This window comes from Onychostruthus taczanowskii, unplaced genomic scaffold (genome assembly GCF_017590055.1).
Source record: "Onychostruthus taczanowskii isolate IOZ18803 unplaced genomic scaffold, ASM1759005v1 scaffold1, whole genome shotgun sequence".
Lineage (NCBI taxonomy): Eukaryota > Metazoa > Chordata > Aves > Passeriformes > Passeridae > Onychostruthus > Onychostruthus taczanowskii.
Genome location: NW_024496525.1, coordinates 7357640 through 7374566, shown reverse-complemented (window position 1 = coordinate 7374566; position 16927 = coordinate 7357640). Strand labels below are relative to the sequence as shown.

Below are 16927 nucleotides of genomic sequence, written 5' to 3'. Positions count from 1 at the left end.
TGTGTGTGGGCAAGCAGCCCTGGCAAGGACAAGCAGCCTGTTAATCCTGCATTAGAGACACGTCTGTGCCTCCACTCTGCAGCTGCCAGGTCAGCTCTGGCTTCAGCTTTTCCAAGTCTTTCAGCAACCTGCTAAAGAGAGGGAGCTGAGCACCTTCCCAGCTGCCCTGGATGAGCAAGGGGGGCAGCTCTCTGTGATCAGGGCTGGGCACGCAGCTCCCATGCTGGGGAAGGGGGCAGGCAGCCTGTCCCAGAGCAGGGGCTGGGGCATGAGGCTCGGGGATAATGTGGTTTCTGAAGCTAAGCACATAGAAAGCCTGATGTGCCCTTTTCCTTGCTGCTGCTTTTCCCTGGAAAAGCAGTCTCAAATCACAAGGGCTATAAAATCAGTGCATTTCCTAGCTCTAGCATCATGTAAATAAGTCAGGTCAGACAGCTGGTGTGCCAGAAATTTCCTCAACATTTTCCTATCTGCATGATTTATCAGACTGCAGCTATATCCTAAGAGCCATGGAAAGACATCCCTCTTACATTCACCAGGGATGTTTTAAGTATCTCTGAATGTCACTGAAAAAAAACAGTAAAATGTTTCCTTGGAGGAGATGGCATGTGTGTCCCAGACAGTGGGCTCATGGGGAAAATGGAGGGATGGAGCTGCTGACTTCTTGTAGCTGCAGTGCAGTAAGGGAAAGGTGGTGTTATAAAGGACTTCCTGGTTTAAAGCTCTGAATTAATTTGAATTGTTTTGCAGGATAATGGGCTTGCATTTACTACTGCTGTAATGGGATAGCCAGAGAATCAGAAGCTGTGGCTGCCTCTGCAGAGGAGACATCAATTATGGAAGAAGGAGGCTGTGCTGTCTAAGGTCAGAAGACAGTAGGACAGACAGGACTATATTCAGCTTTTTCTCTGCCTGTCCGTGTGATGTTTGCCATGGCAGGGTGTGAGTTTCCAAGGTAACGTGAAATGAATCCTGTCTCCTTTCTAAGGAGAAATGGGTGAATATTTGCCATCCCCACAGCCCTGATAGCACAGCCTGCCATGTTATGAATGCTAGTTACAGTAGTAAAGCCATGACTTCAGCTCACTTTCTGGAGGCTGTGTGTGGAGAAATGTGAATTGTACAGAAGTGGGATGTGGGAACTTATCTTTAGATAGACAGCTGTGCCAAAGACAAATCAGATTTTACTTTATGGAATCTCTTTTCTCCTTAATCTTCAGAGAATTATTGAAAACAGCCTCTAATCTCTTCTGCTTGCCAAGACAAGTACGTTTTACCTACTTACCACAGGGTGAATTTTAGTGCCATTCTTAATCTATGGTGAAAAAGGCTTGGGAACAGGATCTGTGGCATGTTGTCTCTAGCATATATTGAGGATTTCCCTAGCTGCATGAACTGCTGCCTGGACCACCACATTCCTACACGCAGCCAGCACAGCCTCTCCAGGAGGTATTCAGGAGCAGCAGCTCTCTAGGGAGCACATGGACTAGCAGGCTTGGCTGTGCACTGAGAGCAGGAAGGCAGAGGAGTTCCCAAGGGAAACCTGGCAAACCCAGCTGGCAGTGCCTGAGCAAGGAGGAGAGGAACCAGGGTGCCTGGTGGCAATGAGCCCATCTCACACAGCAGGCAGGATCTGGTACCACTAATGGAGAGAAGAAGGAAAGCAGTTGCTGTCACAGGCCCTTAGACTTACTGTGGAAAGGCTGTATTTAATTACATGCATTTTCCAAGAACTATTGATATCTAAATATATATGGACCATTTTTGGGGGGAAGATTAATTATTATCCAGGCTAGGTGCTGCAACCTTTGGAGACTGAAGGTTGGTGAATCTTCTGGAAGAGATGGTACTGTTTTTGGTGGCCACACTGTCATTTGGAACATGGTAGAAATGTAGAGAAGTCATGATCAAAGTCTGCTTGTAGGGAGGAAGTAAAACTAAATGAAATGGAAGAACTAGTAAGTAGAGGTGCTAGGCTGGAGCTCCATGGGAGGAGAAAGCAGTTCATGCCATTCCCCAGCTGACCTGGTGAACCTGTGCAGCCATTTCCCTTTCTGGGGAGCACCTTGTAGCTTGGTCAGAACAAGCTCTGCGTGGCATACCCAGCTGCATTTCAGAGCTGCATCCCTGTGGATGCTTTATCAGTGCTCTGTTTTCCACAGAGCACTGTGGGGTGCTGTCTCTTTTGCCTAAGAGAAGAGATAGGGGAAAAGGACCTTTATTTGCAGCTAGCTCATCCAGGCCCCTTGCAGAGCAGGCAGGTTATTTACTCTGCCTGCCAGTCCTGCCTGTGTCTGTGCTGTGCCTTAGCTGTTAGGTTGGAGGTGGGTGTATGGAAAGGGCTCTGATACTTGTGCCCTGTCCCAGGAGGATGAACAGCATGCACATAACCTCAGTGAGCTCTTTGGAGGATCCACGAAGCTTAATAGAGACAGACATCTCAGAGACAATCAGACCCTTCATGTTCTGAGCTAAAGTAACAAAAAACATTTTTTGTTTTGATTTATAGCTGAAGAACAGTGAAATTTGCTAAGATGTATTAACCTTGTGCTTTAAGGTGGGAGCTGCTTCTCTCACATTCCACACCAGTGCTGCAGGAAGCATCTCCTGGTGGGAAGATGGAGAAGAGCAGTGCCCCTGGCTGCAGTGTGGCCCTTGCTATTCACAGGTAAGGCACACAGATTTGGCAGGGTGTGAATGTTTCACAGAAAAATGGTAACAACCGGGGCCTTTAGGGAGCAGCTGGACTGCAAAAGGCAAGATGTACTGAGGGAGGTGAGAAGACATCATTTTACCGCTTAGCTGTTTTTGAAAGGCACAACAAGCAAGATTTAGCACACACGTAATTTCAACCAGAGTCTTCAGGACCTAGACTCTTGTAGAGATGAGGATTCCTCCTCTGGAGTTCCTGTCATGTATGTGACCATGAGGAAGTCACCTGGAGAGCTGCAAGCTATTTGTATTACCCATCTTCGGGTAGAGAGCCTCATCCTCTCAGCCTGTTTCTGTAATCTCAGTTTACACCTTTCCCTTCTGTGAAAAGGCTCTTGGCAGCCACCAGGCAGGAGACCATGGCTTATCCTGCCTGGCTGTGTGCAGGGTCCTGAGGCACTCACAGCAATGCTGTGGGAGCTGATGCCCTGTGCTAGTGCCTAGTGAGAACCTCACTTTGTTCTTCTCTGTGTCAGGAGTTTTCCTCACTCTCTTATGGTGGCAGCAAACCTGGGATCTCTATATTTAAGTCTCCAATGAAGAACTTTTCCCCCTATAGGTGTGAGTTGCCCTCTTGCTGTGCAGTGAGCTGTGGGGCTGGCAGGCCCTGCAGCTCTGCCCTAACAGGCCAGCTTACATGGGAATAGGACTTCCCACCTTCTGCTGAAACTGACTGTAGAATCTCTGTCCTCTGAAACTGTATTTCTAGATATGTATGTTTCCCCCAAGGTCACTTCTCTTTTGGCCCAGTCTTAGTGCTCAGTTAGTTCTTCAGTCTCTTTAGTACACAGTGCCAAAAATATCTAACCATCACAACCTCTTGCTCTCAGAGGGACAGGTTTGGAATAAGGGGTGTTTAAGAGAGGGGGATGTATGTACCCAAAAATGAATACCAATTTTGCTGTGTTTCTCTTCCCCTGACACCAAAAGACATTTTGGGGCAGGTGAGAAGAGTCACACTGCATTTCCACAGCATCTTAGCAGCACTACTCCCCCAGGAACAGCAATAAAACTGTGGCCTGTGAACTTGCAATGACAGTTCAGCTCTTCATTTTGTTCCAAGCCCTGGCTGCGTTATCTGTCAGGAAGATAATTCCTTGACCTTGTGGTCAGGGGATGAGTGCTTTGCTTAGTGATTAAGCCACTGCAGTAGATAACATGCTGTGTTTAATCCCTTTGGTAGCTGGTCCTGGAGGGGGGCAGGAGGGGCTGCAAAAATACAGTGGCTTGCAGTGGCTTCTGGAGACCTCAGAAACGGTGGCAACAATGCAGAAAACTGTGGCTGTATGTGCCCATCCTCCTAAGTTAATTGGTGGCAGGCTGGAAAACAACCAGCCTATCTAGGGCACTATTTTGTCAAGTGATAGAGCCATATGGTGCAAAAACCCCACAATCGTCTGAGGGCTTAGGCATGTCAGAAATCAGGGAGTCCCTCTGAGCACTGATCCTGTCTGCTAGCTAGCATATATAAAAAGAAGGTTTATAATTATTTTCCCTGCTGATGGGGGAAGGGACTCCTGAATAAACAACTAATCCTGCTGATTTGAACTGGGAAAGAATGAGATAGAACCTTTCCTGCTGCTTCAAAGCTGTGGCTGGGATATGGCTGTGAAGCATGCAGCTGGCATGCTGGAATGCCCCACAAGCTGCCTTATTCCAAGCAAGTGCAGCAAACGCATCAGAGCATGGGTGCATGACCAGGTTTCAGGCTGTACAAATTGAGGGTTGAAGCCCACTCTTCCAGTGGTATTTAGGGTTCTGTCTGCAAGTGAAATCAGGGAGAGCTTTGACTGACAGGGTCTCACCTAGGAGTTTTCATCCCCAGAGCCAGACTTCTGTCCCCTACTTTTTGCTGTAATTCTGTTTCTTGCCTCTTCCAGAGAAGAAGGAGACATGAGCCCACATCCAGCTTGCCAGCAGTGAGGCACTGTCATTTTTGAGGGAAGTCCCTTGGGTTTTTTGAGCAAACCTCTCTTCCCAGGCTGTACAGCCATCACTGCATAGTTAAGGATTATGATTCCCCTTTAATCTGGCTTTTCCCTTTCACGAGGTCCCTGCTCTCTTTGGAAACAGCCCCAGCCTCAGATTACCTCTGGCTGTGGTGCCTCCTGTGTTGGGCACAGGAATGTGCTAGCTGTCACCATGTGCTTGCCCTTGGGCAATTGACCTTAGTAGGCAGGAGCCAATCCCGGGTCTGGTGGCTGAATCGAAATGGTTGATTACAAATAAAGGCGGGTATGGATCTGGTCTTTGCAAAACACTGGCAGCCAGCAATCCAGTTCCCTAATGAGAACAGGACTATGGGCATGCTGTGGGTCTCTACCAAACCCTGGGAGTTTGATATTAAATTTGGTCTTTGAGGAAGAAAAAAACCAAACCACTTAAAAAGAAAAATAAAAGAAAATGAAACAAAAAAACCAAAACCAAACAAAAAAATCCAAACAACAACAACAAAACCCCAAAACAAAACCCCCCCCACACCTAAATAAACAAACAACCCCCCCAAAAAACCCACCAAAAAAATCCCAACACCCTCCCCACACCCCACCCCCACAAAAAAAAAAAAAAAAAGAGCAGAATTAAAACAGTCTTTAGTAGAAAAGTGTTTTTTATCCAGTGATCTTGAGATACATACCTCTTCTTAGTTCATCCTCCTGATCCTAGCACTGACACACAGTAAAATCTTTTCTCTGCCAGCCCAGATTCAAATACTAAAAGAGGTGCTCCTCATCACCTTCTGCTTCACAGGAGAACCCTGGGCACTCTTGGCTGCTGCCCTAGAGCCCAAAGGGAGGTGGTTTAGCTCAGGCTCCTTCCTAACATTGTGGGATGCTGCCTGACAGATGCCTGGAGCAGCACCCATGGAGGCCTGGGGTAGAGCAAGCCACTGGGCTGGGGTACTCCAGAAGGCATTTCTCTGCTGCTGTAATGGAGGAGACTTAAAAAAAATTCACAATTCATCATGATTTTCATGTAGGGTCCCAGTCTTATTTTCATTATTTTATATATTGTTTAAGTCCTGTATGTGCTTATCCCAGGCTTCTATTTTCCATCTTTACTCCCACCACTCATTCAAGACATGCTTCTTCACTGTAGTGGTATGAGAGCCATCATAGTTGGAGATGTCTAGAACAGTTTTCCTACAATTTTCCACTCTGGCCAACCCTAACCCTTGTTGGGAAACATCATTCCTTTCTCTCATGAGGTCCTAAGTACTTTCCACCATTCTTCATTCCCTGAGGGTACCTAAAATGTGTGAAGCTGCTTGGCCATGTATGTCTCTTGCATGAGACATATAAACCATGTCTCCTGTGATTTTAGGGATATTTAAATAACTCATTTTGTTATTTCTTTCTTCTTCAGACATTCTTTCATTTCCTCTGGGGAGTAATTTTGTGCCTCCAATTTCCCCATGGAAAACCTTATGCTAAAATTATTCTCTGTACATCGGATCCACCGACTTCCTGGCCATCCTTGCCTGCTTGCAAGATGCCTCCCTGTACCTGACACTGCAGTGCGTTGCCATGGAGAGGACTCAGCCAGCATTACTGGGTCAGCAGGTACTGTACAGGGAGTTTATACAGCCCTGGCGTCAGGAGGGATGGGAAGGGCCCTGCAGGTTCCAGGAGACTGCAGAAATTCCCCTGGTAGCTTACAGCAAGTTTTCTGTGCATGTGGGCACTCACAGGCTGTGACTGAATCGTGTGGCAGCTACGTTATGGTACAGTGGCTTTGCAGGGAGGGATCTGCAGCTTCCCAGAGACAGCAGGAGCTGCAAGAAATCTCTGGAGTAGCACACTGCTACTCCAGTCTGATCAGAGACACTTGGGAGAGGAGAGCAGCTCTGGGTGTGAACATCATTGCCTTCAGGAATCTCTACTTCTACAATTTTTTTGATGGAACCATAAGTAAAAAGCATTGAAATACCTGATTCTGCAAACAGTTTTTTTTTTCAGAATTATAGGAATCACAGAAAACTTCTGTTACAAGACAGAGTGCCTTCTGCCTGGAAAATATTAGGACTTACAGCATCCAAGAGACATAAGTTGCAGTGACAGCTACCATGACATCTATATATGGAGTATATCTAGAGCTAACCTAAGATGTCAGGTGTTCTAGTGTTGCATAAAGCCCTGCAGCTCTCAGCTTGCCTACCTTGCCTACCTCTCTTTTCTGAGAGCAGGTAGGTCAACTCTGGTTTACTGAAACAATCCTCCCTTGGCTTTACTTCCTCCTGAGCAGCAGCAGGTGAAACTGATAACAGAAAAAGCAACATGATGACGTATAGCTGTTACAACATACCTAAAATCCCTGTCATGACAGGTCATGCAGACCTTTATGAGCTAGGTACGAATTTACTGGTAGAGTCCAGGTCATAAGGAGAAGCTGGTGATAGGGTGGATGTATCTTAGGATGCCAGCCTGCCCCAGAGCACCTATGTATGATGTGATGCTGATTGCAGAAAGGAAAGCTTCCCTCTCAGGCAAGAAGGGACACTGCTTCCTATGCCAAGCATTGGTCTAAGTGGGGAGGGCAACAGCTAAGCACTTCCACTGGGGCTGTTGATGCTGCCCCATTCATGGAACTGTCTGGGAAAGCAATGCAGGGGAAGTAAATTAGCAGTAGTGTTTGATAACTAAAAATAAAACAGTAGCATCCCTTTGCTGTGCCACAACATCCCAGTTCTTCTGTAGGTTTTCAATCTACTGCACCCAAAGCCCAGACTCAGACAGTTCTTGTAGTTGCTTGTGCACAGACATGCCCCAGTTTAAGGAAGAGCAGGGCAAATTAGTTTTCTTGAAGCCTCTGCAGACATGTGGAGACTTGGCTGCACGCTATGGTCAGCTCCCCAGCTACCTAGCTGCAGGCAACGGGAGCAGGAGCCTCAGGATCTAACTGGGACACAAGGACATCTTGACAGCTTCAGGTGGAAGCTGAAAATGGTGCAGAGGCTCCTAGACTGTCTGGATGAGGGCTGCTGAAATTCCCTGATGAGAACAAAGTACCACTCTTCCATCAGGGTTCATGTCAGATGTGGACTGAGTCCACCCAGGCTGGCTGTGTAGTGGTCCCTCTATAGTGAAAATGGTGCCTGTTCATGGATCTCACATTTTCCTTGAAATCTGAAGAAACAGCTGTTGCTGGGAGGTAAACATGAAGCCTGTCTTGTCAGCATGTACAGGAGACAGATGTATAAGTAGCAAAGCTTGTGAACAGAGTGATCCCCTCCTAGGGTCTAAGAAATTGCACGCAACACAGCACTTAACAAAAACTTCACCTGCTGGGATAATATGACTTTTTTCAGTAGGGAAAGAAGAATGCCTTTCAGCTTTACCTACACATCTGTGTTTTGTGCTCCCTTCCTCATTTATTTTCCTGCCTCTTATAAATCATTAAATAATTGTCAAAAATAGCACAGCTTACTTTGGAGGTGATTAAAAAAGAGATTAAATTATCACATTGCCCTCCTACAAATCAAAACATTCCCAGTAGTGCCCAACACACAAAGAGCCAAATCTCTTACTCCCAACTGTTTAACTTATTGTCTGACAAGGTACTTTTGTGCCAGCTGCTCTTCCTCTCAGCTGCACTGAGCTGCTTAAGCAGACATTGCTTTGTAAACACCCAGGAACACAGCGTCCAGCACCAGGGTATTGACAAATTTGTCACCCAGTCTAAAAATATCAGCTGATAAGTGAACCTCCCATCCCATTGCCTTGGTACTGCTCAGGCAGGAGGAAATTTCCACCGAGCTCTTGAAAGCATAAGGTCTGCCAAGCCACTGTGATTTACATAAATAATGAAAAGTTTAAAATATCTAGACTCCTGGAATATTCACTCCTGGAATAACTCTGCTGGCCCTAGAGAGGTAACTAATGGGATGAACTGGGCCCTCTAAGTTTAATGTGCTGAAAGTGTTATTGTATGCTGTCACATAGAGATCTAAGTGATTCGAGCTAGCCAGGATGGTATAAGGATACTCAGTCCATGTTTACTCATTCATTTAACATCTCCATCTGTAGTTCCTGCCCATTTCTGCTAACACACCTTCCTCTCACCCTGCCCCTGTCCTGGGCTCCCAGTGCAGCTTTATATAATCTTCAGACACCCCCACCCCCTCCCCCAGTATTTAAAAGTGTTTTAGGGTTTGGAGACAATGCCCAGAAGTGATGGCTGGTGGTTTAAAACCTTTCTCCTCCATGAAGCACCAGCTGCAGATCAGGAGTCAGGGGATCTGCCACAGCAGGGGCACAGGGATATCCCTCCACTGCAGCCAGAAGAGGTCAATTAGAGGACTGCATGGGGATTAGGGAGGACGTGAGTGAGAGCTCCAGCTAGATCAGGGAGGCCAACATGGCCTGGGGCAAATCACATCAGTTCTTTCTGCTTCAGTTTGCTTGTACTTAGGCTGGGGGCGATAACTAGTTTACCTCACAGCCAGGCCCTGAGATTAGATGCGGGGAGCTGCTTAGAGCACATAAGAATAAAATAGCACTGGCAGTTTGGTTTTGTAATACAGGATGATTCTTACTGCCAGGGTAGTTTTGCAATGCAGAGGATTCCTTGCTGAATGGCAGGGATGTAGGAGATGAGTGCAAAGTTACCAGAGAAAGACTTGGGTCCTTTCAGACTAGAATCTTATAATAACAAGGTAATGTTTCACAGTAAAGATGCAGGCTCAAAGAATGGGCTAAGGACAAAGAAGTCAGACCTAGAAACGAATTTTTTTCATGTCCTAGTGTTAAGAGGCATGTGGGATGTGGGGCATATTTCATTATGAAGGCTCTGAAGATTGGCCTCCCCAGAGTGCTGGATGGTGTCCATGAATGGAAGAGAATCTCTTTCCAGATGTCCTGTGATGGAAGAGTTTTGCTTCTTTTTTTTCTTGTTCCCAGTGTTTTCTCTTCAAACCACCACCTAGTAAAATCTCACCAAAAAGGAGGGCAGAGCTGCTGCCTGCCTAGAAGCATTATGATTTTCTGTATGTGCCTGTGTACTGGCTCTTCAGAGTGGGTGCTACTGGCTTCCAAGGACTTGTGGGCTGCACTCCCCCAAGCAGTTGCATTAGAGCTCCGTCAGCTCCCACCACAACATCCCTGCACTGCACTGCAAAGCAGGTGTCTGGGGCTGACTTCCAGAGGGACGGGGCTAAGCCAGTGTCTTCCTCTTCTTTGACTATGACAGCCTTATTTTACAGCTATGCAGGCTGAATCCAGTCCTAACAAACTATATTCCCTTGGAGCTTGACTCAGCAAAGCTTTAGAGCTTACACTGGATTGCTTTGAAGGGAGCCTGTGTGATCTGAGAACAGATGACAGAGCACCTCTGCTCTCCTGGATGTAGTGGCTGCTCTACTAAACAGCACAGTCTCAGGTCCACAGAGCAGAACTTCGTGTGAAGGCACCAGTAACCATCTGTAATGTGCTGCATCTAGCTAGCTTTGTATCTCATCCTTACATCTCCCTGCATCTTCTTTAAAACAAAACCAAAGAATGCCCAAACCAAAAAAACCCCATGTTGGAAATGGCATTTCAACTACTACATTTTTGTCTTTACCTGCAGAAGAATGCCCACAGCTGAAAGCAAGTCTTTCTTTGATGCAACAACTGCGGCAATGAGAAGACATCCTCAGGAAGGATATGGTAAGCCAGCCTATGTATTGCTAATTCTGTTTCCCACACCTCCCTGTCCAGCCTTGGCTTAATAAAGACATGTAGATGTCTTTAACTAAGTCCCCTCTCAAACCTGTGAGCACTGCATATTCAACATTTGTTTAGCAAACAGAATTCCCCTGGTATCAGGAGAAATTTTAGCACAGAATGAGTCTGGAGCTCCATAAGCATCCTAAGAGGAAAACAGATAACCAAGGTGAGAAATTTAATCCTCACATCCCTCTTATTCATGTGGAGAAAGAACTTAGTATAAACTGGCTTAAAATTTACCTTGTAAAATATTAACCAGTGGTGGTGCAGCTGCTCCTCCTAACAGCTTTTAGACGTATCTGTCAAATTCAACCTTGACAGACAGAATGAGTTTTAGTGATGAATTTTGTGTTAAGAGGAAGCACACGGCTAGGATTGTTGGCACTCTCTCTGGCACCGAAGGGCTCCAGTTTCAGCCCAGATGCCATTAGAGACTAGGCAATCCACATAAACAAGAGTTTCTGAACATACAAAATGTGTTCCATTGTGTTACAAAATTCCTCCACAGCTCAGCCAAAAGAAACTGCTCCTTAGTCAGTGCTTCTCCTCCATGTTGATTGCTTTTTTAGTTCTCCCTAACCTGCAGCTCAATTGCAAAAAAAACCAAAATAAGCCCCATCTAAAAGGGTCATACCTTTTACATGTGACCCACTGTTTAATTTCTGTTCCTACAGAAATCCAGCAGTAGAATTCCTTCTCAAATAAACAGAAGCATAAGCACACCTAAGAAATACCTCTCATGCCTCCATCCAAACTGCTGACTTAAATTTTCCATGCTGCAGTTTTAAACTCATAAAAGTCACTGAATTTCATGGACTTTGGACTTAAACCACTACAGAAATAAAAAATATCCATACACAGATCAGTGTCTTTTGAAAAAAAATATTTTTTTCTCAGACTGCACATTCAAAACTTGAGCTGTACACTGCACAGTAGAGGAACACTAGTTTGCCAATCCAATTACCTTCATGTAGGTTTGTGTTGATTAGTTCAGCTGTAGCCCCAGGGTGTCAAACTCAGTCAGCAGCAAGGGATGGACCCCAGGTGTAATTACAGTCAGTGACCAAGACGTCTCCTGGGCTGCAGAATGTCCATCTGGAAATGCCCTCGTCAGAGGGAAGTTTGGACAGTCTTCAGGTAGACTGCAGTAGAGCTTTAGGGAAAACATGCTCCTCCAGTTAGAGACTGCCTGCTCATTCACCCATCACCATTTGCCTTCTTTCCACTGTTTCCCAGCTCTCCCCCTTTTCCCTCTCTTAAATGAACCAAGCAGTGAATTTCAACCCCAGTGCAACAACACAGGAAGCAAAACCCCTGGTATACATGCTGGCAGGCTTTCTCTGCAGCCCTAAAGGCTACAAACTAGATGAAACATTGTCTATGCTGGAGTCACTGCAGGTGTCATCCCAACTCTACTGCTGTCAGGGAGCAGTGTTTTGCAGTGGATGGACTGGGGCCACTGGCCATCTCTTTTCTAGGTCTTTGCAGCTATGAGGGCACACATAAAAATCACTGAGGCACGGACAACGTGTGGAGAAGTCTGTGTTTTTTCAAGGACCTTGTCCAGTGTTAGAACAGGATTTGTTTCACTGTTCTAATTGCTGCTTTGAGGATGAAGTTGAGGGGACAGACTCCCTGCTGGAAACACTAATGCAGTTGTCCTTCCCACAGTTACCAGATTTGGGTGTTAATGCTTTTCACCGAGGGATGTTTTACTTTAATAACCACTCAAATAAATAAATAAATAAATACATAAATACATAAATAAATATTACTTTGTACTTTATAAGCAACATTTGTCCAAAGTCTTTGAAGTGCTTTGCCAATCACAGTCTTTTCCTGTGAATCCCAAGAGCCCAACTCTGCTTCCGTTTATATCAATAGGAGCAGGTTCAGCCTCTGAGGACTTGCCTGGCATTACACAGTGAGCCAATGACTGACAGAGCAAACATTGCTCAGGTGCCCTAATTCCTATTTTCATGCTGCCTGCCCTTTACACCATCAATCATACTTTGATTCAAAAATCAAGTCCTATAAAAATAAAAAAAAAATACCTATGTCTTAATTTTCAACACTGTGTAATGTTTCTAGCCTTGCAGGGCACCAAAGTGTATTTGGTCTACTGTTAGTGTTCATTTAACAACTTCTTTAAAGCCTTCTAGGAGAGCTCTGACCTGCTATTACCTCCTGGGAAATTCTGGTAAGCAATCTATGCATGCTAGACTGCATGTCTGTGCCATATGTCAACCCTCTCCTGGTTGTCTCTTCTACTGTGTTGTACGTCAGAGACATCTGCAAAGAAACGAGATCCTGTCTTTTCTTGCTGCTTCTCCTCCATGCTCCAGGTCTGACTGCTATCACCAGAGCAACCCAATACGGCGTCACGGATGGTGGAACAGAGAGGCGATGCTGCCTAGAGCCAGAAAGAAACTAAACCAAGGTGCCTGCTTTGGATGTGCGCTTACAACTCCAACTCAGCCAAGAGTAACTGTGGAAACCTGGAGCAGAACACTGTTGTACTTGAATGCTGTGCACAAGGCTCAGGTAGGCTTTTCACATTTCTGGTGTATTTAATTGCAGAAGGACTCAGTTCCTCCTAAATAGTATTGAGTTAGCTCTTATAAAAAAGACATGATCCTCATCTAAGAGAATCTGTAATGTACCTTATTTTGTGCATCTACTCTTTCTTGTGCTCTACGTAAGAATACAACTCTTAGCACCAGTGGCAGAGAAATGCTGCCCTGCTCAGTAGACACTGATAAGAGCTGGGCAAACGTGTCATTGTATGCAGCTCATGAGAACTATAAGGTTGGAACTCTGGAGAACATCTGGTCCAACCGCCCGCTCAAGACAGGGCAAATTGGATAAGGTGGCTGAGGGTCTTCTTGAGTTTTGAGAATTCCTGAGGGTGGTGATTTCCATTTACAAGTGCCCTCTGTGTTTTCCCCAAAGTCCAGATTCCACAGGTTCATTCATTTTTATATTTTAATGAACAAGTGGCTTGTGTGGGTGCTCGTCGGTTTGTGGACTGTCCACAAATTTCTTTCCTTTTTTTCCTCCTCCAAAAGAAATGAGGGAATTCTACAGATGTTGGTAAGAGAAACTTGGAAAGGAGGAGAGGTGAGGATACCTTGGGAGGGGTAACAGCAAAAAAGAAATTGTGTTTGCGAGCACTTTCAGACAGCTTCTGCCCAGCTCTGATCATGATGTCTACTTACATGGCCTCGATCTGTGCTTTCCCTAGCTTGCTACTAGCAGCCAAGGGGCACCCAGGGTATATGGCATTCTGTACTCCAGCCTTCCTCACCTTCAGCATGGGATTGCAGCAGCTTGGAAACTGCAGTCCCGTAACTTAAACCAAACTGCCCATCACTCCAGGCAGAATCAGCTAGGGTGGTTTTGGTTCTTTTTCAGCAGGCTCCAGTAGTCAGCAACCTCTGTTTGCATTTCCAGCTGGAGAGTGCAGCTGTAGTCATCTCTGGTGTAAACAATCAATCAGTAACTCAGAGGCTTCAAGCAGGTTTTGCAGCCCTCTCTGAAAAAATGCATGTGCTTGCGGGGTGGAGGACAGAAAAACTTGCTTCCTCTCTGTAAGGATGACTGAGGTCAGTTTTTAAAACACACCCAGAACAAAAGATGTATTTAAAACAGTACGTGAAATAGCTGCCACATTTTTGTGCGGTACCCTGCTCCCCCAAAATACGAAATTAGGGTGGATGTTGGTTTTCATTGTTTTTTAAATGCTCATGCCACAGAGCTCTCTGTCACATTATGATGGACAACCAGTGGTGCATCCTCACTCATCCATGACAAGATCTTTCATTTCTTACTAAGCTGAGCATGCAGTTCTGCTTCGAAGGCCATCTTGTCAAAGGTGCGTGTGTTCGTCTCCTCCCGCACCTTTTCCCGGACATGGAAGGATGCTCGAGCAACAGACCTGGCATTTTCTAAAACAGTCTTCTTCTCCTTGAAGATCTGCTCACTTCTCTCCAGCTTCCTCTCTATAGAGAGGAGAATTTCCCTGCGCCTTAAGTCCTCATACTGTTCCACCTTTTGCTTGTTCATCTTCTGCACCTTTTCCTTTTCCAGACGGCTCAAGACCACTTTGCGGGCTTTTTCTTGGACAGCCTCTTCAGCCACCTGGGCAGCATGCTGGAGCTTTCTCTCTGTCTCTCTAGCCAGTGCTTCCAAGTGCTCCTTCTGCTCTCTTTCCTTTTTCTCTGCTGCCAGTTTAGCTCTCTGGATTTGCATGTCCTCACGCCTGGCCTTCTCCCTCAGCTCCTGGTTCCTCTTCTCCACAAGTTGTTCATAGTTCTCCTGAGCCTTTGTCAAACTCATCTTCAGGGATGCCTTCAGCATTTCCTTCTCTTCTGCCTCCTGCTTGGCCAGTTCCTTGAGCAAGGCCTCATGCTTCAGCTTCTCTGCTTGGTTGAACAGTCTCTTTTCCTTCTGCAGCTGCACCTCCTTTTTCAGCCTCTTCTGTGCAGCCGTGGACAGCTTCTCTTGCAGGAGCTGCTCCTCTCGCTCCTGGTGCTCCTTCTTGACCTCCTCCTTTGCCTTTAGGTTGAGCTCTTGATGGAGCTTTTTCTGCTTGTCCTCCTTGATGGCCCTCTCCAGCCTCTCCCTCCGCAGCCGCTCCTGCTTCTCCGCTTGCTCTCGCCACCTCTCCTCACACACCAGGAGCTGCTTCTGCTTCATCAGGGCAGCTTCCTCCTGCTCCTGGTTCAGTCTCCCTCGCCGCTTCTCCACCTGGCTCTCCCACATCCGCTGACCCTGCAGGAGGGCCCTTTGCTTCTCCTTCTCCTCCTGCTCTTTCCGCTGCTCAGCCAGGCGCCGCTGGCTGTCCCACTGCAGGTGTGCTGCCTGCCGCTGCTCCCGCAGGATGTTGGCCTCCTGGTGCTTGGCGATCATCAGTGCCGCGATCTTCTTGTCTCTCTCTGGCACCTCCGAGAGACCCTTCTTCCTCTTCACCTCCCTGACGATCCTCTCGACTCTCTGGGCAGTCTGCGGTGAGTGGCTGAGGTCGCCCAGGCTGAAGCTGCGCCCCAGCAGAGTCCCATTGGCGGCGGCTACCCCCCGACCCCGGCCGCACACCTTGCCCCCCCGCTCCCGCAGGCTCTCCCCGCTGTAGGACGACGAAGCGCCCGACTCAGAGGAGGTCTTGCCCCAGCTACCCTCGCGCCGCTTCTGCAGCGAGTCCAGGGAGTGGCTCTTTCCCTTGGCACCCCTCGATGCCCTGGCCTTCCCCCCGCCATGGGTCCGGGGCCCGCCGGCAGCTACGGCCGCAGCCCGGGAGGAGACGCGGGCGGCGGGCGAAGGCGGCAGGCTGCCGAGGGGCGCGAGGATCCGCCTCTTCTCCTCGCGGATAATCCTCTCCCGCTCCTCCCGGCACTGCTGCAGCTTGCGGCGGCGCTCCCGCTCGTAGGCCTCGTAGAGGCCGGCGGCCACCCGCATGGAGCGCCCGGGCGCCTCTCTCAGCAGGTCCCCCAGCGCCCGCGGCAGCAGCTCCACGGGCCGCACGGCGCAGCGGGCGCAGGCCTCCAGCGACCGCGGGCTGGTCAGCACGTACCGGCTGCCCTCCGCCGCCGCGCAGTCGAAGTTGTACAGGTCCAGGTGCAGCAGCGGCGACTGCTCTCCAGGACGGGCCGGCTCTCCCCCCGCTGCCCCCCCGGGCGTCGGGCAGGGCTGCGGGGGAGGCTCGGCCGGCGGCTCCACCATGGCTCGGCCTGCGGGGCAGAGAGCGGCGGCGGGTGAGCGGGCGGGCAGCGGGCGCACAGACCCCTTTGTGTCCCCGGGGCAGGGGCGAGGAGCGGCTGGGAGGGAGCGGCTGGGAGGGGGCGGCGAGGTGTGCGCCGGGGGTGCCTGGGCTGGGCAGTGTTTGTGCAGGAAGGGGGCAGGTTGCGGCAGGTGCTGGGCGCGGAGGGGCAGTGTCCGGGGCGGGGGTGCCCGGGGCGGGGAGCCGTGTTTGGGCGGTCGGGCACAGGGGCGTGGTGCGGGAGCCTTCAGGACGCGCGGGTTGCGCCCTGTGGTGCGCGCGGGGGCGTTTGGGGTGACGGGGCTGTGCGGGGTGACGCGGGGGCGTTCAGGGTCCTCCGGCAGGTTCGGGCAGGGGGCGCAGAATCGTTCGGCAAGGAACGGGGGTGCTGGGGGTGCACGGCGTGTCTGGCGGGAGGGCAGTCTGGGCGGAGGGTAGCCGGCTATGAACGGGGATGCCGCAGGTGCGCTGGGCTTGGCGGGCTGGCGGACCAGGGTGTCCGCGCGTGAATGGGCGAGCGGAGAAAGGGGTGCCCGGGGGTGTCAGGCAGGGCTGGCAGTGGGACCGAGACCTGCTCCCGGGCCGCGGCGCAAGACGGAGCCCCCCGCCCGCCCCGGTCCCCCGCGGCACTCACCGGGCGGGCGCGGGCGCAGCCCCGCTCTTTGTCTCGGTGCCGGCGGCCTCGGGGATCAGGCGGGCGGCGGCGGCTCCTCCATGGCACCCCGGGCCCCGCGCGGCGCCCCCAGCTGCGGGGCGG

At 49.1% G+C, this 16927-nt stretch overlaps 1 protein-coding gene across 1 annotated transcript; it reads right to left on the bottom strand.

The window, feature by feature from the left end:
• Positions 1-12960: 12960 nt before the first annotated feature.
• Positions 12961-16895, bottom strand: CCDC177 (coiled-coil domain containing 177). Its single transcript, XM_041401427.1, has 2 exons — positions 16805-16895; positions 12961-16141 (listed from the first exon to the last, which is right to left on the bottom strand). Exon 2 carries the CDS (start codon positions 16131-16133, stop codon positions 14235-14237), a length of 1899 nt encoding a protein of 632 aa, XP_041257361.1. The 5' UTR covers positions 16134-16141; positions 16805-16895; the 3' UTR covers positions 12961-14234.
• Between the last annotated feature and the right edge of the window lie 32 nt (positions 16896-16927).